This window comes from Myxine glutinosa, chromosome 1 (genome assembly GCF_964187855.1).
Source record: "Myxine glutinosa chromosome 1, kmMyxGlut1.1, whole genome shotgun sequence".
Classification (NCBI taxonomy): domain Eukaryota; kingdom Metazoa; phylum Chordata; class Myxini; order Myxiniformes; family Myxinidae; genus Myxine; species Myxine glutinosa.
In genome coordinates, this window is record NC_136261.1 from 2,572,236 (window position 1) to 2,595,245 (window position 23,010).

At 45.8% G+C, this 23,010-nt stretch overlaps 1 protein-coding gene across 2 annotated transcripts; it reads left to right on the forward strand.

Moving 5' to 3' along the window:
- Positions 1-4,041: 4,041 nt before the first annotated feature.
- Positions 4,042-22,635, forward strand: LOC137420698 (rho-related GTP-binding protein RhoG). 2 transcript variants are annotated; one of them, XM_068105988.2, is made up of 4 exons: positions 4,042-4,380; positions 20,723-20,908; positions 21,104-21,315; positions 21,508-22,635. In XM_068105988.2, the coding sequence occupies exons 2-4, from the start codon at positions 20,731-20,733 to the stop codon at positions 21,694-21,696; spliced, it is 579 nt and encodes a 192-aa protein (XP_067962089.1). In that variant the 5' UTR covers positions 4,042-4,380; positions 20,723-20,730; the 3' UTR covers positions 21,697-22,635. The 2 variants fall into 2 exon arrangements, with proteins under 2 accessions (XP_067962089.1, XP_067962081.2); XM_068105980.2 differs by lacking the exon at positions 4,042-4,380 and adding an exon at positions 10,665-10,742.
- Positions 22,636-23,010: the final 375 nt, after the last annotated feature.

Consider the following 23,010-nt stretch of genomic DNA (forward strand, 5'->3'; position numbering starts at 1 on the left):
AGCTAGTTTCTGTCACCCATTTCTGTCGCTCATTTCTGTCGCTCATTTCTGTCGCTCAGATGTGTAAACATGACGTCATCAAATCTATATTTATAGGATAGGTTTTTTGGAGATATATATGTTATAGGATAGGAATATAGGACCCAAATGACCCAGAGGACCCAAATGACCCAGAGGACCCAAATGACCCAGAGGACCCAAATGACCCAGAGGACCCAAATGACCCAGAGGACCCAAATGACCCAAATGACCCAGAGGACCCAAATGACCCAGAGGACCCAAATGACCCAGAGGACCCAAATGACCCAGAGGACCCAAATGACCCAGAGGACCCAAATGACCCAAATGACCCAGAGGACCCAAATGACCCAGAGGACCCAAATGACCCAGAGGACCCAAATGACCCAGAGGACCCAAATGACCCAGAGGACCCAGAGGACCCAAATGACCCAGAGGACCCAAATGACCCAGAGGACCCAAATGACCCAGAGGACCCAAATGACCCAGAGGACCCAAATGACCCAGAGGACCCAGAGGACCCAAATGACCCAGAGGACCCAAATGACCCAGAGGACCCAAATGACCCAGAGGACCCAAATGACCCAGAGGACCCAAATGACCCAGAGGACCCAAATGACCCAGAGGACCCAAATGACCCAGAGGACCCAAATGACCCAGAGGACCCAAATGACCCAGAGGACCCAAATGACCCAGAGGACCCAGAGGACCCAGAGGACCCAAATGACCCAGAGGACCCAAAGGACCCAAATGACCCAGAGGACCCAAATGACCCAGAGGACCCAAATGACCCAGAGGACCCAAATGACCCAGAGGACCCAAATGACCCAGAGGACCCAAATGACCCAGAGGACCCAAATGACCCAGAGGACCCAAATGACCCAGAGGACCCAAATGACCCAGAGGACCCAAATGACCCAGAGGACCCAAATGACCCAGAGGACCCAAATGACCCAGAGGACCCAAATGACCCAGAGGACCCAAATGACCCAGAGGACCCAAATGACCCAGAGGACCCAAATGACCCAGAGGACCCAAATGACCCAGTGGACCCAAATGACCCAGAGGACCCAAATGACCCAGAGGACCCAAATGACCCAGAGGACCCAAATGACCCAGAGGACCCAAATGACCCAGATGACCCAAATGACCCAGAGGACCCAAAGGACCCAAATGACCCAGAGGACCCAAATGACCCAGAGGACCCAGAGGACCCAGAGGACCCAGAGGACCCAAATGACCCAGAGGACCCAAATGACCCAAATGACCCAGAGGACCCAAATGACCCAGAGGACCCAAATGACCCAGAGGACCCAAATGACCCAGAGGACCCAAATGACCCAGAGGACCCAAATGACCCAGAGGACCCAAATGACCCAGAGGACCCAAATGACCCAAATGACCCAGAGGACCCAAATGACCCAGAGGACCCAGAGGACCCAAATGACCCAGAGGACCCAAATGACCCAGAGGACCCAAATGACCCAGAGGACCCAAATGACCCAGAGGACCCAAATTCTATGTATGTTTCTATGATGATGTATGTTTTGGTGAAAGTACATAATGTGAATACTAGTAGCAATTTTACAAAAACCATGGCATAATTTCAAATCTTGACCCGAGATGATAATTATGCTACATCATAATTTCCATGTGCCAACCTGGGCGGAATCCAAGTGGATTCACTTGACTTGTTTTAAAGAATACACTGATTGCACGTATGATAACATTTAGTGGGAATTTTTCTTGTTTTAAAGGAGACAAAGCAACACATGTATTACTTGGTTTTATCTTCAAATAGATGTTTGGGCCACAATGTATATGTTACAATGTCTGGTGACGATATCGGCCTCGTTTCCTTTTCACATTTGTAACAAAAGTCACTTGTTATTTCAAATGTCGACATCGTATGTAAATGTTCAGGATATATATATATATATAGGGTGATTGAAAAGTAACTCCCTATTTTAAAATACTTATAATGTATTTCTTAACTACAATTTTTACAAGAAATGGATATAAGAGGAAAGCGTATAGCATGAAGTTTTATTTAAAATTCGATATGGGCACCAGAATTCGCCACCAGCTTCTCAAGCCGCCCGGGAACCGCGTCAACTGATTTCACCAGGAACTCTTGTGGGATGTAAGACATAACTTCTCGTATTCGCCCTTCAAGTTCTTCCAAAGTCGTTTTTTTTTTTGTATACTGAATCGAGGCTCGTGAAAGAGCTAACATTTATTTCACAAACAAATCAACCAGACAAACAAAATATACAAAAAGAGGGAGCGGAAGACAAGATGGGGAGAGAAGGGGAAGCACACAACCACAACATTTGAGAGCAGGGAGAAGTGTGGGAGGGAGAGGGCTTGGGGGCAGGAGGCGTGGGATGGGGAGGGGGGGGGGGGCTCAGTAGACTTGCTCTTTTACCCAACCCCAAAGAAAAAAGTCACATGGTGTTAAGTCAGGGCTCCTGGCTGGCCACTCATACGGACCACGACGACCCATCCATCTCCCAGGGAAGTGGGCATTCAGCCATTCACGAACAACAATAGCAAAATGTGGAGGAGCGCCATCTTGCATGAAAATCAAATCTTCAACATTCTCCGAAGCACTGATAATTGGCCAGATTTCGTCTTGCAGCATGGTGAGGTACCTTTTGGCATTCATGGTATCGCGAAGAATGAAGGGACCTACAATCCTTTCCGAAGTCATTCCACACCACACCGTTACCTTGGGCCGATATTGCGTTTTTTCAGAAATAACACGAGGATCTTCTCCTGCCCAGTAATAGCAGTTGTGACGGTTCACAAACCCACCGATGTGAAATACCACTTCATCAGACCAGAGGGTATTTTCAAAGAGATCAGACCAATCTTCATACCACTAGCTGGGCACGCTCCTGCAGGGTAAGACGTCCAGCCATGTTTGTCGGGCTTCCGAATTTCAAACAAAAAATAATCTGAAAAAAAACCAACACAGATTAAATTCTCATACATTAAGGAACAAACACTAAAATTTTGAGAAAAATACGTATTACAATAAATAAATAATTTCTAAATATTTTAAAATAGGGAGGTACTTTTCAATCACCCTGGTATATATGATTACTTCGTGTTTCGAGATGGTGGTACTTAGGTCAACGGCACCAGAAGTTTATTTTGTATTTTTCAAATCAAGTTGTTTTTTCTGACTCTTATGAATAATTAAATGAAAGACTACCTGGTTATGTGCTTATGAAGGATGTGTACGTTGATTACTTCATCACAGGAGGGTTGTGGCTGTCCAAGGTAAAGTGTTTCAGAAATGTCATTTTTACCCCCCTTGCACCATATCCCATTGGATGGATATTAAGCTGGGTGTCCCATGTGCTCGCTGTAACTGTGCATGTTGAAGATCTCACCGGGTTCTCCGCTAAGAGTCGGTGAGTTATCTCCAGCATCCTGAACAAATGACTCGTTGCTGTCCAATCACCTTTCGTCGGACATCAGGCAGGGTGTGTTCTGTGTTCCGTTACCAAACAGCTTGGAGAGCGCTCGCCAAGTGGTTTAAGCACTCTATTAGAAACCGCTAAGGAACGGCTGCGTTGGCAACTGAACACAGCCCTGCTCAGCCTGTTCGTGAAAGACTCAGTAGAAAAGTTTTTCCCAGTCAACCCCTCAAGGTGTGCATAACGGGGGTTATTAAAGTAGGTGTAGTCCTCGTGAAATGCGTTGCAGGTACAGATACCTGAGCAGTTGAGCTAGGCGGGAACAGCTCACATAGGTGTTCACCATAGCGGAATATCATTGACGATTTTCTGTCCATTATTAAGTGAGCGAACTTCGAGATCTTTACCTTCAAGATGTCCATGCGTTTTGTTCGCTGGAATGCAGCCATGACGATGTAATTAGCGCCATATACTCACATTGGCTCCATCTTGGATTGTTTGTTTTTTCATTTACTAACCTGGGGTTGAAAGTGTGTTTGTATTGCTTATGGTGTTGAATGTAAATGGTATGAGAAGGAAGGACGGAAGGAAGGCTAGAGGAAGGTAGCGACGGTTCGTAGCTCAGAGGCCAAGTGAACCACGCCCTGAAGGGATCGAGAGAGAGGGAGCGAGTGAAGGGAACTGGAAGTGAGGAGAGATACTGGGAATAGAAGAGAAGGGGGAAAATCGGGAAAAGGTGGCAGAGGTGGATGGGAGACAGTTGGTCAAGGGAGGGGGAGCAAGCACGGCAAATATTCGGGTTACTAGTGAAGAATACGTGCTGAGGGGGAAATAAAGAGGAAGTGAGAGGAAAAGCGCCTGCACAGGGAATAGAGAAGAGGGCGGGAAGAGGAAGAGATCTCTTTCCCTTCCTGGGTTTTAACAACGACTGCAGGCAAGTTCGGGTCCGTCCGTGTGTTCCCTTACATGTTACATGTTTGTCTCGTTCTTCAGCTGCTATAACAGTTTGAAGTAGAAAGTTAATTCCCGAAGATAATCTAGAATCTCGATCCAAGTCTTGTGCGTTTACGGCTCGATAACGGGGGTGAGCGAGGGTGAGCGATTATTGCGGTGAGGACGAGGGTGAGGGAGTATTGCGGTGAGGTTGAGGATGAGTGAGTATTGCGGTGAGGACGAGGGTGAGCGAGTATTGCGGTGAGGACGAGGGTGAGTGAGTATTGCGGTGAGGACGAGGGTGAGAGAGAGTATTGCAGTGAGGATGAAGGTGAGTGAGTATTGCAGTGAGGACGAGGGTGAGAGAGAGTATTGCAGTGAGGATGAAGGTGAGAGTATTGCGGTGTGGACGAGGGTGAGTGAGTATTGCGGTGAGGACGAGGGTGAGGGAGTATTGCAGTGAGGATGAAGGTGAGTGAGTATTGCAGTGAGGACGAGGGTGAGCGATTATTGCGGTGAGGACGAGGGTGAGGGAGTATTGCAGTGAGGGTGAGTGAGTATTGCAGTGAGGACAAGGGTGAGCGAGTATTGCGGCGAGGACAAGGGTGAGCGAGTATTGCTGTGAGGACAAGGGTGAGAGAGTATTGTGGTGAGGACAAGGGTGAGAGAGTTGCGGTGAGGACAAGGGTGAGCGAGTATTGCGGTGAGGACAAGGGTGAGCGAGTATTGCGGTGAGGACAAGGGTGAGCGAGTATTGCGGTGAGGACAAGGGTGAGTGAGTATTGCGGTGAGGCCAAGGGTGAGAGAGTATTGCGGTGAGAAGGGTGAGAGCGTATTGCGGTGAGGACAAGGGTGAGAGAGTATTGCGGCAAGGACAAGGGTGAGGGAGTATTGCGGCAAGGACAAGGGTGAGGGAGTATTGCAGTGAGGACAAGAGTGAGGGTGAGCGAGTATTGAGGTGAGGACAAGGGTAAGGGTGAGTGATTGTTGTAATGAGGGTGAGTGATTGTTGTAATGAGGGTGAGTGATTGTTGTAATGAGGGTGAGCGATTGTTGTGATGAGGGTGAGCGATTGTTGTAATGAGGGTGAGTGATTGTTGTAATGAGGGTGAGTGATTGTTGTAATGAGGGTGAGTGATTGTTGTAATGAGGGTGAGTGATTGTTGTGATGAGGGTGAGTGATTGTTGTGATGAGGGTGAGTGATTGTTGTAATGAGGGTGAGTGATTGTTGTGATGAGGGTGAGTGATTGTTGTGATGAGGGTGAGTGATTGTTGTGATGAGGGTGAGTGATTGTTGTGATGAGGGTGAGTGATTGTTGTGATGAGGGTGAGCGATTGCTGTGATGAGGGTGAGCGATTGTTGTGATGAGGGTGAGCGATTGTTGTGATGAGGGTGAGCGATTGTTGTGATGAGGGTGAGTGATTGTTGTGATGAGGGTGAGTGATTGTTGTGATGAGGGTGAGTGATTGTTGTGATGAGGGTGAGTGATTGTTGTGATGAGGGTGAGTGATTGTTGTGATGAGGGTGAGTGATTGTTGTGATGAGGGTGAGTGATTGTTGTGATGAGGGTGAGTGATTGTTGTGATGAGGGTGAGTGATTGTTGTGATGAGGGTGAGTGATTGTTGTGACGAGGGTGAGTGATTGTTGTGATGAGGGTGAGTGATTGTTGTGATGAGGGTGAGTGATTGTTGTGATGAGGGTGAGTGATTGTTGTGATGAGGGTGAGTTGTTGTGATGAGGGTGAGCGATTGTTGTGATGAGGGTGAGCGATTGTTGTGATGAGGGTGAGTGATTGTTGTGATGAGGGTGAGCGATTGTTGTGATGAGGGTGAGATTGTTGTGATGAGGGTGAGTGATTGTTGTGATGAGGGTGAGTGATTGTTGTGATGAGGGTGAGTGATTGTTGTGATGAGGGTGAGTGATTGTTGTGATGAGGGTGAGTGATTGTTGTGATGAGGGTGAGTGATTGTTGTGATGAGGGTGAGTGATTGTTGTGATGAGGGTGAGTGATTGTTGTGATGAGGGTGAGCGATTGTTGTGATGAGGGTGAGCGATTGTTGTGATGAGGGTGAGTGATTGTTGTGATGAGGGTGAGTGATTGTTGTGATGAGGGTGAGTGATTGTTGTGATGAGGGTGAGTGATTGTTGTGATGAGGGTGAGTGATTGTTGTGATGAGGGTGAGTGATTGTTGTGATGAGGGTGAGTTGTTGTAATGAGGGTGAGTGATTGTTGTGATGAGGGTGAGTGATTGTTGTGATGAGGGTGAGTTGTTGTAATGAGGATGAGTGATTGTTGTGATGAGGGTGAGTGATTGTTGTGATGAGGGTGAGTGATTGTTGTGATGAGGGTGAGTGATTGTTGTGATGAGGGTGAGTGATTGTTGTGATGAGGGTGAGTGATTGTTGTGATGAGGGTGAGTTGTTGTAATGAGGGTGAGTGATTGTTGTGATGAGGGTGAGTGATTGTTGTGATGAGGGTGAGTGATTGTTGTGATGAGGGTGAGTGATTGTTGTGATGAGGATGAGTGATTGTTGTGATGAGGGTGAGTGATTGTTGTGATGAGGGTGAGTGATTGTTGTAATGAGGGTGAGTGATTGTTGTGATGAGGGTGAGTGATTGTTGTGATGAGGGTGAGTGATTGTTGTGATGAGGGTGAGTGAGTATTGCAATGAGGGCGAGCGAGTATTGCAGCGTTGATGAGGCTGAGCGAATATGATGATGAGGCTGAGCGAATATGATGATGAGGGTGAGCGAATATGATGATGAGGGTGAGCGAATATGATGATGAGGGTGAGCGAATATGATGAAGAGGGTGAGCAAATATGATGAAGAGGGTGAGCGAATATGATGAAGAGGGTGAGCGAATATGATGAAGAGGGTGAGCAAATATGATGAAGAGGGTGAGCGAATATGATGAAGAGGGTGAGCAAATATGATGAAGAGGGTGAGCGAATATGATGAAGAGGGTGAGCAAATATGATGAAGAGGGTGAGCAAATATGATGAAGAGGGTGAGCGAATATGATGATGAGGGTGAGCGAATATGATGAAGAGGGTGAGCGAATATGATGAAGAGGGTGAGCAAATATGATGAAGAGGGTGAGCGAATATGATGAGGGTGAGCGAATATGATGATGAGGGTGAGCGAATATGATGATGAGGGTGAGCGAATATGATGATGAGGTTGAGCGAATATGATGATGAGGGTGAGCGAATATGATGAAGAGGGTGAGCGAATATGATGACGAGGATGAGCGAATATGATGATGAGGGTGAGCGAATATGATGATGAGGGTGAGCGAATATGATGATGAGGGTGAGCGAATATGATGATGAGGGTGAGCGAATATGATGATGAGGGTGAGCGAATATGATGATGAGGGTGAGCGAATATGATGAGGGTGAGCGAATATGATGATGAGGGTGAGCGAATATGATGATGAGGGTGAGCGAATATGATGATGAGGGTGAGCGAATATGATGATGAGGGTGAGCGAATATGATGATGAGGGTGAGCGAATATGATGATGAGGGTGAGCGAATATGATGATGAGGGTGAGCGAATATGATGATGAGGGTGAGCGAATATGATGATGAGGGTGAGCGTATATGATGATGAGGGTGAGCGAATATGATGATGAGGGTGAGCGAATATGATGACGAGGATGAGCGAATATGATGATGATGGTGAGCGAATATGATGATGAGGGTGAGCGAATATGATGATGAGGGTGAGCGAATATGATGATGAGGGTGAGCGAATATGATGATGAGGGTGAGCGAATATGATGATGAGGGTGAGCGAATATGATGATGAGGGTGAGCGAATATGATGATGAGGGTGAGCGAATATGATGATGAGGGTGAGCGAATATGATGATGAGGGTGAGCGAATATGATGATGAGGGTGAGCGAATATGATGATGAGGGTGAGCGAATATGATGATGAGGGTGAGCGAATATGATGATGAGGGTGAGCGAATATGATGATGAGGGTGAGCGAATATGATGAAGAGGGTGAGCGAATATGATGAGGGTGAGCGAATATGATGAGGGTGAGCGAATATGATGAGGGTGAGCGAATATGATGATGAGGGTGAGCGAATATGATGATGAGGGTGAGCGAATATGATGATGAGGGTGAGCGAATATGATGATGAGGGTGAGCGAATATGATGATGACGGTGATCGAATATGAAGATGACGGTAATCGAATATGATGAGGGTGAGCGAATATGATGATGAGGGTGAGCGAATATGATGATGAGGGTGAGCGAATATGATGATGAGGGTGAGCGAATATGATGAGGGTGAGCGAATATGATGAGGGTGAGCGAATATGATGATGAGGGTGAGCGAATATGATGATGAGGGTGAGCGAATATGATGACGAGGGTGAGCGAATATGATGACGAGGGTGAGCGAATATGATGACGAGGGTGATCGAATATGATGACGAGGGTGAGTGAACATGATGACGAGGGTGATCGAATATGATGACGAGGGTGAGTGAACATGATGACGAGGGTGAGCGAACATGATGACGAGGGTGAGCGAACATGATGACGAGGGTGAGCGAACATGATGATGAGGGTGAGCGAACATGATGACGAGGATGAGCGAATATGATGACGAGGGTGAGTGAACATGATGACGAGGGTGAGCGAACATGATGACGAGGGTGAGCGAACATGATGACGAGGATGAGCGAACATGATGACGAGGGTGAGTGAACATGATGACGAGGGTGAGCGAACATGATGACGAGGATGAGCGAACATGATGACGAGGGTGAGTGAACATGATGACGAGGGTGAGCGAACATGATGACGAGGGTGTGAATATGATGATGAGGATGAGCGAATATGATGACGAGGGTGAGCTTGTGAGTCAGTACTACGGTGATTATCAGTGATTATAGCGGTGATGAGTGTAACTATGAGGATTGGGGAGAGTGAGCTCCATGATGAGGATGAGCAAGTGTGACGATGAGGTTAAAGGAGTATTGCGGTGAGTGAATATTGGGATAAGGATGCATAAGTATGAGCAAGGGAGAGGATGGACGGGTGAGTGAGCACTGCGGTGCGGGTGGGCAAGTGAGCAATGCAGAGAGGACGGGCATGTGATCACTGTGAACAGGGCGATGGAGAGAGGGGGCGAGCGAGTGCCTTCGGGGGTGGGGGGGGGGGCTGGGAGGGGGGTGGGAGGGGGGTTTGCGGGCACTTTGCATTCTAGATTTGAGGAGTCAGTGGGCACGTTGTGGTCTGCATTTGGGAGCTGGGTGGGTATAGTGCAGTTTGGATTTGCGTGGATTGGTGGGTACATTGTGGATACAATTATTTGGGGGTGGTGGATAGGCCTGATGCAGGCTCCATTTTGAGGGGTGTGCATGTGGGGCATTGCGTTCGGGATTCGGGGAGGGGGGGGGGGGGGAGAGCAGGGAGGGATCATAGATGAGTACACTGTGGCCTAGATTTGGGGTGTGTGGGCATTGTGCAGTGTATATTGTGAGGGGGTGAGCAATCGTGTCATTTTTGGAGTTGGCTGGGTAAATTGCAGTCTACATCTGGGGAGTGGATGGGCACGTTGCAGTCTCAATTTGGTGGTGGTGTTGGGGGTGTGGAGCATGGGAGAGCATATTGTCGTTTGGATTTGGGTGGGACGTTGGGTACATTGTGGACAGAATTCTGGGCAGGGGGAGGGGTGGTAGTTGGCAAGCCTGATGCGGGCTGCATTTGGAGGGGAGCGCATGGGTGGGGGGCGGGGGGCGCATGGGCGGGGGCATTGCGTTCTGGATTTGGGAGGGGGGGAGCATAGGTGAGTATACTGAGGTCTGGATTTGAGGGTTTTCTGAGCATGTTGTGGTTTCTAATGTGAGGGAGTGAGTGATCACATTGCAGTATGGATTGAGAAGTAGGGGGAGGTGGTGGAGGGGGGCATGTTGCAGTCTGTATTTGGGCGATTGCAAGCGTATCGTGGTGACTTCAGCCTCAGCAAGGAGAAATATTGCGGTGAAGATGAGCGAGTATAGCTGGGAGGGTGAGGATCAGGATGACGAGCTTGCATAAAAAAAATACAGGACACTCAAGCAGGTGGCAATGGAGCTGCTGTAAGACCACTTGTTGGATTCATGGGGCAAGGCTTCCCCTCCCCCCTCCCACCCCCTTCCCCACCCAAGCTATGATGCTACAGTATTAGAATAAGCAAGGGGGAGTTGAATATTTAAATGTGCCTGAGATATTCCTTGAGTATGTTAAGGTGCACTTCCTATATACAGACCAGCTGCTTCATGGTAATTGGCATCACGACAGTAAAAAGCCAAAATGCTGAGAATACGGGACAAATGGCGTCCCGTAAAAGGTATGAAACGGCACACTTCGGTATAAAAAGGGACAATCCCTGAAAGTACGGGATGGCTGGTCACAGTGCTGAGGATTGCTATGATCCTGACCCCAATGTTATCGATGTTGTTTGAGTAGGGAGATTGTGTGCACGTTTACATCAGTGTTTTTCACGCTTTAAACTCGAGCAAGTGTGTGTGCTACCATCCCACTTTAAGTTTTACGAGTGTTTGATATCGCAGATCTTCAAGATCCCCGCGTTGTTGTTCTTGTGATTCTTGTTGGGGGTCGATTTTTGAAATGTGCACCTATTGGTCGGACAGCTGCCAGAACTCACACTTATTGGTCCCACTCACATTTGTTGCTCATCTCCACCCACCATGACACCCAGGCAAAAATAATATGGCCGCCATCTTGGTTTTCTGGTGGGCGGAAGACATCAGGCTACTGAGATCCCAGAACATGCTTTTAGCTGCTTCTACAAGATTTTTTTAAATACATCTACCAGGGTTGAGCCATAAGCCCCAGGAGTAATAACATATAACAGTTGCAACAGTAATACATAATAACAGGAGTAACGAGAACAGCACTCGGTAGAGCATGTACTGAACAGGCTGAACAGTTTGTTTTGTATCCCAATGATGGGCCGCATCTGGATTCAGACCTGAACTAAAATCTAATCGGCTTGTTCTTGTCACCGAACCAACTCGTCCACCAAGTTTAGTTATAACTCATCCATAAACTTTTTAAATATCATGTTATGTGTCGCTTTTCGCCTGATCCCTCAATGGTGAAGAATCACTTAAGATATTAAATAACTCGTATCCGAATGCATATTCAGATCTTCACCAAAATCGAATCATCCTTGTCAGACACCCAACTGGTCCACCAAGTTTCGTCCAAATCCGTCCACAACTTTTTGAGATATCCTGCTATGTATCGTTTTTGGCCCGATCTCCCAATGGTGAAGAATCACAGAAAAAATTTCCATTAGCCGGATCCGAATCCGAATCTTCACCAAAATCTAATCATTTCGTCCTTGTCAAGTACACTACATCTCTGTCAAATTTCGTCTGAATCCGTTCACAAGTTTTTGAGATATTTTGTTCACAAACAAACAAACAGACAGACAGGGGTGAAAATATAACCTCCATTCACCTTTGGTGGTGGAGGTAATAATAACAAATCTTACTATAATTCACCAAATGTCTGTCTGTCCGTTTGAAGGTACCGCAAAAACGGCTCAGCTGATCGCAACGATATTTTGGGTGGGTATTCCTGGGACCACTGGGAGTAAAATAGGCTATCTTGTTTTTCCAAATTTTCCAGTTTTTCCAAACACGATGGAATTATATTTACCTATATGAACAGTGATGCGGCTTTCATTGAAATTCAACAAATACTGTTTAGATTTTGATGACAATTATGATTCTGCCGCGAATGCGGAAGTGGACAGATGACAGCAATGCGCGGGCTTGATAATATCCAAATACAACCGTCATTCAATCGTAATGTTAAATCGTCAAACGTTAATCGTGTTAATCGTTTTGTTAAACTATCAATTGATGATTGGAATTGAGTGAATACAAGTACGATTTTGAATTCGTAATTGTATTCACCCAACCGTACGGAACTTTACATCAGGATTTAAATATTTGTTTATGTCACGAATGTCGTCAAAAGTTTATTTTTTATATTCATGTTATTTCATTTGTGATTGGAGTTATGCTGTTTGGAATGAAAAAAGAGATATCGAGTTCAAGTGAATGACGAAATGCCGTGACGGTTTCTACTTTCTAAACGTGAATCTGCGGATCGCCATATGCAGATTCGCCATTCACCTTAGTGTAAGGGAAGACGGGAAAGCACTAGTATTAGAGGGAAGTAGTTACTTAGATGACGCTGTGTGTGTGTGTAGTAGTGTGGAGAAATTGTGTGTGAGTAGGAGGATGAGCTTTAGGTGCAAATGAGGAATTGAATGAGAATCTTTGTGGTGAGCATGAGGCATTGGTGAAACATGTGACATGTCTTTGACAAGTGGAACATGTCTTTCAATCCTGACAAATCTCACACTCTTACGATGTCTCTCCGAAAAGACCGACTGGACAACCCTCCCATCTACTTTCTGAATAATCCTCTCCAAGAAGTTCTGTCACTCAAGCTTTTGGGTCTCACTATCTGCCATGATCTTTCCTGGGAAAACCACATTTCCAAGCTGGCCTCCAAAGCCAGTCGCCGACTGGGTATCCTCCGTCGTGCGAAGTCCTTCCTTGGCACACCTGAGCTCCTCACCACATACAAGGCTTTCATCCGCAGCTCAATGGAGTACTGCTCTCCCCTCTGGGCTGGTGCTCCTGCCTCACACCTAGCTCGTCTTCACACTGTTGAAACCAAAGCGTTCAGAATCATTGGAATCTCCCGCGATGACGCTATCTCCGAGGGCCTTTCACTTACTCAACGCAGGCAGGTTGGTGGTCTTTCAGTCTTCTACCGACTCCTCTCCGGCCTTGCTCCCCCAGCTCTCTCTGGGCTCTGTCCCCCAAATATTCCTACAGGTCGCACAAGATCTGCCTGCAACCCTCTTATGGTTAAACTGCCAAAATCAAGACTCTCTGCTCACCTTCACTCCTTCATTCCTCTTTTCTCCCGCCTCTGGAACAAACTCCCCGACTCCCTTCAATCCCACCCCTCCCTCCAGGTCTTTAAAACAGCTGTTCACCACCATCTCTTATCTTCCCCAATCCAAAACCTTGATCTTTTCTACCCCTGCTAATTTCATCCCAAATCCACTTTTTTTAAATACCAACTTCTTTCCTGGAAGTCCTTGGTGTCCTTGCGTTTTATCCCGATCCTGCCTCCCCCAAGCCCTCTCCCTCCCACACATCTCCCTATGTCCCTGCTCTCAAATGTGTTTGTGTGCTTCCTCCCCTTCTCTCCCCATCTTGTCTACCGCTCCCCTTTTTATATACTTTGTTTGCTTGTTTGTTTGATTTGTTTGTTTGATAAATGTTAGCTCTTTCACGAGCCTCGATTCTGTATACAAAAAAAAAAAAAAAGTGTTCGATGCCTGGTTTCTGGTTGGTTTTTAATTAGTGTGGTTAATGGCCGATTTCTTTTTAGGTGGGTGTAGTGCGGTGTCCTAAGGAACACAGGAAAAGATTACAGAGGCAATTGCATACAGGGGATTAATTTACCCATAATCCCTCGCTAATTAACAAACCCCACCCCTCTCATGGGGATGAAGATACAAGCTTACCGGACATCCGGTCTACACAAATTTCCTACTTATGATACATCAAGGTTTCTTCTTCTTCACGACAGTCAGAGCACACTACCTATACAATATTGTACTTGGACTAAGGTAATGCCTACCCTCTACAAACGTAACAATAATATGTACCAACCAATTGCAGACATGTTGGGTGTGATGTATTCTTCGGGACAAGTGTTGGACAAGCGCGATGTGTGTACACATTATAGGCAACAATTTGATTAGATGAGAGAATTGTACACATGTGCAGTTCGGCCTATTTTACCAATCCTTTTTGGACCATAATTGCACAGTACATCAACTTGTAAGTGTTGACATTGCAGACATATTTGACAAACGTGATATGTACATGATGAATACTGATGTTAATTAGAGATGATGGATGAATTGTATATGTACACCTACTTCTGCAATAGAATAGAAAACTAATATGTATGGGAATTTAATTTTTTTTACAGAAAAATGAAGGACCACGAAGAGGTCCCTTTGAAACCAAGAGACTGTAACTGCATTGAAAATACATTTACTTCTTCATGTAGCTGAATGAATCAAATTGGCGCCCCTTCACACTACCGGTCAAAAGTTTGAGAACACCTCAATTTTTCCAGTTTTATTGAAATTTACACAGTTTCATGTCTCAATGTACTCTGAAATTAAGCATAGAACAAATAAACAATTGGAGATAAAAAGAAATCACGGAATCATTCAGTTTAACAAAATGTGTTTTAAAATTTTGACTCAGTAAGGTAGCCATCTTTTGCAGATATAACCGCCGAACACACTCGTGGCATTCTTTCTACAATGGAAATCAAATATTGTTCGGGAAGTTCTTCCAAACACTGTTGCAGAAGTTCCCACAAATGTGTTGCACTTGTAGGTTGCTTTGCTTTCACCCTTCTGTCCAGTTCATCCCAAACCAGCTTGATGGGGTTTAAGTCTGGAGACTGTGCTTGGCCATTCCATGATTTGAAGTCTACCGTCTTGTTCTTTTCCTCGAAGGTAGTTTTGATATAGCCTGGAGGTGTGTTTAGGGTCATTATCCTGCTGGAGGATGAACCCCTGACCAACTAGGCGTATACCAGAGGGTATTGCATGGCGCTGCAAAATGCTGTGGTAGCCCTTTTGGTTCAGGGTGCCAGTCACTCTGTGCAAGTCGCCGACTGGATCCAGCAAAAGAGCCCCAGACCATCACGCTTCCTCCTCCATATTTGACAGTTGGTGTCACACACAGTTGGAGGATAAGGAAGAAAGTGAAGATCGACGAAATGCAGTTTGGATTCATGCCAGGAAGAGGAACGACAGATGCGCTTTTCATTGTGAGGCAGTTGCAGGAGAAGTACATGGAGAAGAGGAAGAAGTTGTTTCTTGGGTTTGTTGATCTGGAGAAAGCATTCGATAGGGTACCACGCAAAGTATTGACATGGGCATTGAGGAAGTTAGGAGTGGAGGAATGGTTGATCAGAGTAGTGATGGCAATGTACAAAAGAGCGCGCACAGCTGTAAGGACGAAGGACGGGAACAGTGGTGAGTTTGAGGTGAAGGTGGGAGTGCATCAGGGGTCGGTACTAAGTCCACTACTATTTGTAGCTGTGATGGAGGTGCTGGCTCAGAACGTAAAGGAGGGTTTACTGTGGGAGTTGTTGTATGCAGATGATCTGGTGTTGATTGCGGAAAGTATGGATGGACTTTTTTTTTTTTTTTTTTTTTTTTTTTTTTTTGTATACAAGATCGAGGCTCGTGAAAGAGCGAACATTAATCACACAGAAAGACAAACAGACACATAAAACAAATAACATCGGGAGCGGTAGACAAGATGGGGAGAGAGGGGGAAGGACACAAACACAACATTTGAGAGCAGGGACCGAGAGACATGGAGACATCGAGAGATCTGTGGGAGGGAGAGGGCTTTGGGGGGGAGGCATGTGAAGGGGGGGAGGCATGTGAAGGGGGGGGGGGGCCACAGTGCCGGACTGAAGGAAAAGATGAACACGTGGAAGGAATGTATGGAGACAAAAGGTCTGAAGGTGAATATCGGAAAGACGAAGGTGATGGCAAGTGGTAAAGCATGTGGTGAGGTGGAAAGCACTGGGAAGTGGCCCTGTGCTGTGTGTAGGAAGGGTGTCGGAGTGAACTCCATTCAATGTACAATGTGCGCTGAGTGGGTTCATCAAAAATGTAGTGGTCTGAGAGGGTCATTAACCAGTGTGGCAGCTACATTCAAATGTAAGGTGTGCACAGAGGGAGCTGCAGATGGAGGAAATGTTGAGTTGGATCTTGGAGATGGCGTGAAGCTGGAAGGTGTGAAAACATTTTGCTACCTCGGAGACATGCTGAATGGAGAAGGTGGATCAGACTCGGCAACGGTTGCTTGAGTGAGATGTGCATGGAAGAAGTTTCGGGAACTGAGTGGCATGCTGATGATGAGGGGAGTGTCGTTGAAGCTGAAGGGAAAGGTGTATGCTGCATGTGTGAGAAGTGTTATGATTTATGGGAGCGAGACATGGGTAATGAACGTAGAGCAGCAACGAAGGTTGGAAAGGGTGGAAATGCGAATGGTTCAGTGGATGTGTGGAGTATCGTTGAGAGAGAGGAAGACAAATGATGAATTGCGAAAGATGATGGGAATAGAGCCTGTGATTGATGCTGTGAAGAGGAACAGGTTGAGATGGTTTGGTCATGGGTTGAGGAAGGATGAAAGTGACTGGTTGAGAAGAGTGATGGAAATGAATGTAGAAGGAAGCAGAGGACGGGGAAGACCGAGAAAGACTTGGCTAAAGATGGTGGAAGAAGAAATGCGGGCAAGGGGGTTAACAAGGAGAGATGCAGAAAATAGGGCAAAATGGAGAAGATTGTCATGGGGACCGCAAGGCTAACCCCCGCTCCAGCAGGGAAAATGGCCTTTAAAATGCATGTTGTTGTTGTTGTCACACACTGAGGAACCATCCTTTCACCTACTCGACGGCATACAAAAACCCTGCGTGATGAACCAAAGATTTCAAATTTTGATTCATCGGTCCACAAGACCTTCTTCCAGTCTTCAGTAGTCCACTGGCGGTGCTTCGTGGCACAGGCAAGCCTCTTTTTCTTATTTTGCCATCTTAGCAATGGCTTTCTTACTGCCACTCGACCTGTCAAACCTGCAGCTCGAAGTCTTCTCTTCACAGTTGAAACTGAGACTTGCTTACTTTGACCAGTGTTAAGCTGTGCTTGAAGCTGTTGTCCTGTGAGCCGCCTATCATGCAAGCTGTTGACTCTCAGAAACTTGTCTTCTGATTCTGTTGTGGCTTTGGGTCTGCCAGACCTCTTCCTGTCAGAGTTTCCTCCAGTTTCCAAGTGCCTTTTGATGGTGTAGGAAACTGTACTCACTGACACCTTGGCTTTCTTTGCAATTTCTCTAAAGGAAATACCTACACTTTTAAGGGTTATAATGGTCTGCCTGCCTTCCTTTCTTAATTGCCTTTTTCTCGCCATTATGATAGCAATATACTACTTCCTGCAGTGCAATATTGTCCAAATAATGCTTCAGAGGGTGTAATAACAGTCTGTTCCAATACTGCTTTTATATGGACAGGGGGTTTGTAATCAAGTAATCAGCAGAGGTTGGGACACCTGTCAGGATTGTTTGCATCAACTTTCAAGGCTTAATTTACTTACATTGCTGCAGAATAGCTGTAAGTTGTTAACTTGTTCCCTGAAGAAGGCCTTTTTTTTTTTACAATATAACTGTGCAATTTGCATTATTTGCCTGTTTTTGGCTAACCTAAACTTTTTTTTTTAACCTCAAGCAGTTTACTGCTTACCTTTGTACCATTTCAGGTTGTTCACTGGACTTGAATTGCTTACATTTCAATAACAACTGGAAAAATTGAGGTGTTCTAAAACTTTTGACCGGTAGTGTATATGAACTTTTCTGGAGCATTACTTGGTTCCTCCAAAGAACACAAGGGTATTCCAGCATGCATACAATCTTATTTTTTTTGAATGTCCCTTCTTTTCTATGCTTTGCCACATGGCACATACCATATAAAGGGGCCTTTTCTATGCCCCTGGCATTTTACCCAAGATTATTATAGATTTTCATTCTGAAACTTAATCTTTTTAATTTGTTTTCATTGTGAAGCAGAGGCGATGTAATGTAATGCTGTTCCTGCTCCATGCATGTGCTTGGTTCACTGTTTTGTGAAATACTATATGCCCTTGCGACTCGAGCGGGATCGTTTAAAGTCTCGCAAGAGCCTACCACGCCGCTATGGCCATGACACATAAAGCAGTTATCTTACAATAACTCCCATCGATCTTGTTGATACCTCCCATCGATCTTGTTGATACCTCCCATCGATCTTGTTGATGCCTCACATCAATCTTGCTGATACCTCCCATCAATCTTGTTGATACCTCCCATCAATCTTGTTGATACCTCCCATCAATCTTCTTGATGCCTCCCATCGAACTTGTTGATGCTTTATATCGACCTTGTTGATGCTTTCCATCATTCTTGTTGATACCTCCCATCAATTTTGTTGATACCTCCCATATATCTTCTTGATACACCCAATCAATCTTGTTGATGCCTCCCATCAATCTTGTTGATGCCTCCCATCAATCTTGTTGATGCCTCCCATCAATATTGTTGATGCCTCCCATCAATATTGTTGATGCCTCCCATCAATCTTGTTGATGCCTCCCATCAATCTTGTTGATGCCTCCCATCAATCTTGTTGATACCTCCCATCAATCTTCTTGATGCCTCCCATCGAACTTGTTGATGCTTTCGATCGAGCTTGTTGATGCTTTCCATCAATCTTGTTGATACCTCCCATCAATATTGTTGATGCCTCCCATCAATCTTGTTGATGCCTCCCATCAATCTTGTTGATGCCTCCCATATATCTTGTTGATGCCTCCCATATATCTTGTTGATGCCTCCCATATATCTTGTTGATGCCTCCCATATATCTTGTTGATGCCTCCCATATATCTTGTTGATGCCTCCCATATATCTTGTTGATGCCTCCCATATATCTTGTTGATGCCTCCCATATATCTTGTTGATGCCTCCCATATATCTTGTTGATGCCTCCCATCAATCTTGTTGATGACTCCCATCGATATTGTTGATACCTCCCATCGATCTTGTTGATGCCTCCCATCTATCTTGTTGATGCCTCCCATCAATCTTGCTGATACCTCCCATCAATCTTGTTGATACCTCCCATCAATCTTGTTGATACCTCCCATCAATCTTGTTGATACCTCCCATCGATCTTGTTGATATCTCCCATCGATCTTGTTGATACCTCCCATCGATCTTGTTGATACCTCCCATCTATCTTGTTGATGTCTCCCATCTATCTTGTTGATACCTCCCATTGACCTTGATGATATTTTCCATTGATCTTGTTGATGCCTCCCATCGAGCTTGATGATATTTTCCATCGATCTTGTTGATGCCTCCCATCGACCTTGATGATATTTTCCATCGATCTTGTTGATACCTCCCATCGTGCTTGATGATATTTTCCATTGAGCTTGTTGATATTTTCCATCGATCTTGTTGATACCTCCCATCGATCTTGATGATATTTTCCATCGATCTTGTTGATACGTCCCATTGATCTTGTTGATACCTCCCATCAATCTTGTTGATACCTCCCATCGATCTTGTTGATACCTCCCATCGATCTTGTTGATACCTCCCATCGATCTTGATGATATTTTCCATTGATCTTGTTGATACCTTGTCTGAAGTTTGTCCATGTGTGTGTTCAATTTGGGTTCCAGCTCTTCCATGAGCGTTGGACCCAATTTAAAAAAAACTATTATAAAATATACTGTTGGACCTCAACATTACCAATAAAAATTGTTCTTTTGATAACATATATTTGATTGTACTGTTGATGGTTGTGATTCTGTGTGGGTGTGCTTCAATGTATCTGGCATTGGTAATTCCTCTGACCATTGACCTGCACTTTGTCCTATGAATAGGCATTTCACTGATGTCGTTGTTTTGTTGGGTAATCAATTTTGAAGCTGGTCAATGATTGGTTACTTGGAGTGTTCCTGCACTCTGTGTCAGGGTTTTTGTGACTCGAGCCAAGTTGTCACTGCGCACTTGGCTCGTCGAGTTCACTTAAGCAAGTTTGTAGATGGTGAATTCTGCTTCTCTGTCTCGTTTCTTGTGAAGGAGAGCATGGTTGCACTTGACCCTGGACTGGATACTTGACCATAAAGCAAATTTGCTTTGTTGTTGATTCTAAAAAATTTTTTTGTAAGTTTCCGGTTTGTTAACCGTTGTAAACCGGACCATGTACACCAGGATTGTACAGCATTTTTACAAGTCTTCTCCTCGTGTCTGTTACATATCAAATGTGGAAGTTGGGTGAGCATGGGAAGCTGCAATCTCCTCAACCTCCCACACTCATCCTGCTAGTGAGGCTAGGGATGTGGTTAAAGCAGGAAACTGTCAGCGAGTATGGAGTTGTGGAAGACTGGGGAGTGGCTGCACAACACTGAGCTTGAAAATGTTTGTCTGTGAAAGGGGGGAAAGAGTGGGTGGTGATTATTGGTCGAGGGGCTAGAGCCGATAAGGTTATCCGAAATCTGTGGACCACATTTGGAAGATGGGAGAACTGGGAAAAGGAGCAAATGGAAAGGAATGGAAGTCATTGATTAGGTGGGGGACTTGTATGTTAGTTTAGTTACAACTCAAACCTTTTTGTTTCTTTCAGGTTACGGGATGCAGGCAGTGAAGTGCGTCGTGGTTGGAGATGGTGCAGTGGGCAAGACGTGTCTGCTCATTGTGTACACTCGTAATGCTTTTCCTGCCGAATATGTACCCACCGTCTTTGACAACTACAACAGTAACCTGACCGTGGAGGGACGCAGCATTTCTCTCAACCTGTGGGACACTGCCGGTAGTATTTGGGATGTGGGGAACACGTATGATGGAGAGGAGTGGGATGGATCGTTGCGTAAATGTGGGGTAGATGTGTCATTCTCCCGATATCAAACTCGTGCACACGTTCTGGAATTTGATTGATTTATAACTTTCTTTTTGTTAACTGTGGATTAAAAATATGTCTCCATTTTGTGTGATTCCTCATCTCCAGGTCAGGAGGAGTATGACAGACTGCGCACGTTGTCCTACCCACAGACCAACGTTTTTGTGATTTGCTTCTCCCTCGTGAGTCCTCCTTCGTACGAGAACGTACGTCTCAAATGGCACCCCGAGGTGTCGCACCACTGCCCCGGTGTACCGGTCTTGCTGGTCGGTACGAAGCTGGATCTCCGGGGGGACCCTGAGACTCAAAGGAAGTTGAAGGTGTGATGTGCAATGTTTAATTTTTTTCACGTGTTTTCACGAATCATGTCGTTTATGAAGCGAGACATCCACTGTTTTGCTTCGTTGTTCGACACTAACATTTCCATGATGGTTCTCGCTAATGCACCTTATCGATTGGATCACTCCCTTTCCCTTTTTTCTTTCCATCTGCACTCCACGCACGTTCTACAGGAGAGTGGCCAATGTGTGATATCCCACACGCAAGGGAACACCCTCGCTCGGCAGATCCGTGCCGTGCAGTACCTCGAGTGCTCCGCCCTGACGCAGGAGGGTGTCGCCAAGGTGTTCGAGCAGGCGGCCCGTGCGGTACTCTTCCCGTCCCCGCCTGGAGGACACAAGGGCCGCTGCCGTTTTCTGTAGAAACCGCGAGCTCGTCCCTTCCGTCTCGTTCTTTTCCGCTCCCACTATTGCCAACAAATTTGGTCCAGCCAGCCTGAACTTGTCCGGCTCGTCTTTCTTCTTTTTTCCACCTTCTCCTTGAGTGCTTGGTTTTTTTTCCAGCTTGTCCCTTGTTTTAAAATCCATCGTTTTTACGCGATCCCTTCTGAGGGATCTTGTGCCTCAAATGCAGATATGCTGCCTGTCTCTCACATCGTCTTGCGCACATGATCCGCTAACCCAATGAACTTGTATTTCGTGAAACCTGAATGTATTATTCACCGGCGTTGTTTAAAGGCCGAATGAACTCGGCAATGCTCCGTTTTCAGTTCGACGATTAGACCCACTTAGTAGTCCACGGTTGTCCGTTTTTACCTTCGATGCCGTGAATCTGAACACTGACCCAACACCGTGTGACTCCTGTATAATGAAGGGCTTTATTTTTGGAGTAATTGCCACTGACCCTGTGACCTTTCCTTGTGCCTTGATCCTTGTGCCTTTACCTCTGATCCTTGCACCTTGACCGTCATTGGGTTTTACCCCATAATGGTTTGATGAATGGCTCCCTACCTCTCAAAGCATTCTTATGTTCTTCCACTCTCACTTGTGCCTGTTTCCTGCTTTTCTATTTTATATATTTTTTAAGGTTGGTCAGGTTGGAGGAGGAGGGACCACAAAGGCTCCACGTGTTTGTTTAAAAATGGTGTTATGTGCAAGTCTAACTACATAATCGGAATGCCTCCTTGAATGCAGGTCCAAAATATTTCATTTCTTGACCTTTGTGGTTTACTGACCCACCGTTCTGCTCTTTGCTCATCTCTGCTCTCACTTCATCACACCTGCTGACTGACTCGCACTGCCTCTCCCTATCCATGTTTATTTACCTTGTTTGGACCAATGGAATAGAGACTGTACAAAGTGCTCCCTGTGTGCTGGTACGTTGTGATCCGATCCGGTTGCTATTTGCCGTTGCTAGTATAGGAGCATCGTGCATGGATGGCATTTCAAAAGGGGATCCGGGTGTGTCAGAGTCGCGGAGAAAAGGTCACTCACCTGAAGGAGTAGTGGATAAAAGGTCACTCACCTGCAAGCATCTCCATGAATACGGCCGACTTGCATAGAGAACTCCAGAGAGATAGACGCCACATATGCCCCCTTTCACCTTTTATGGTTCAGGGTACTACCACATATGTCCCCTTTCACCTTTTATGGTTCAGGGTAGTACCACATATGCCCCCTTTCACCTTTTATGGTTCAGGGTAGTACCACATATGCCCACTTTCACCTTTTATGGTT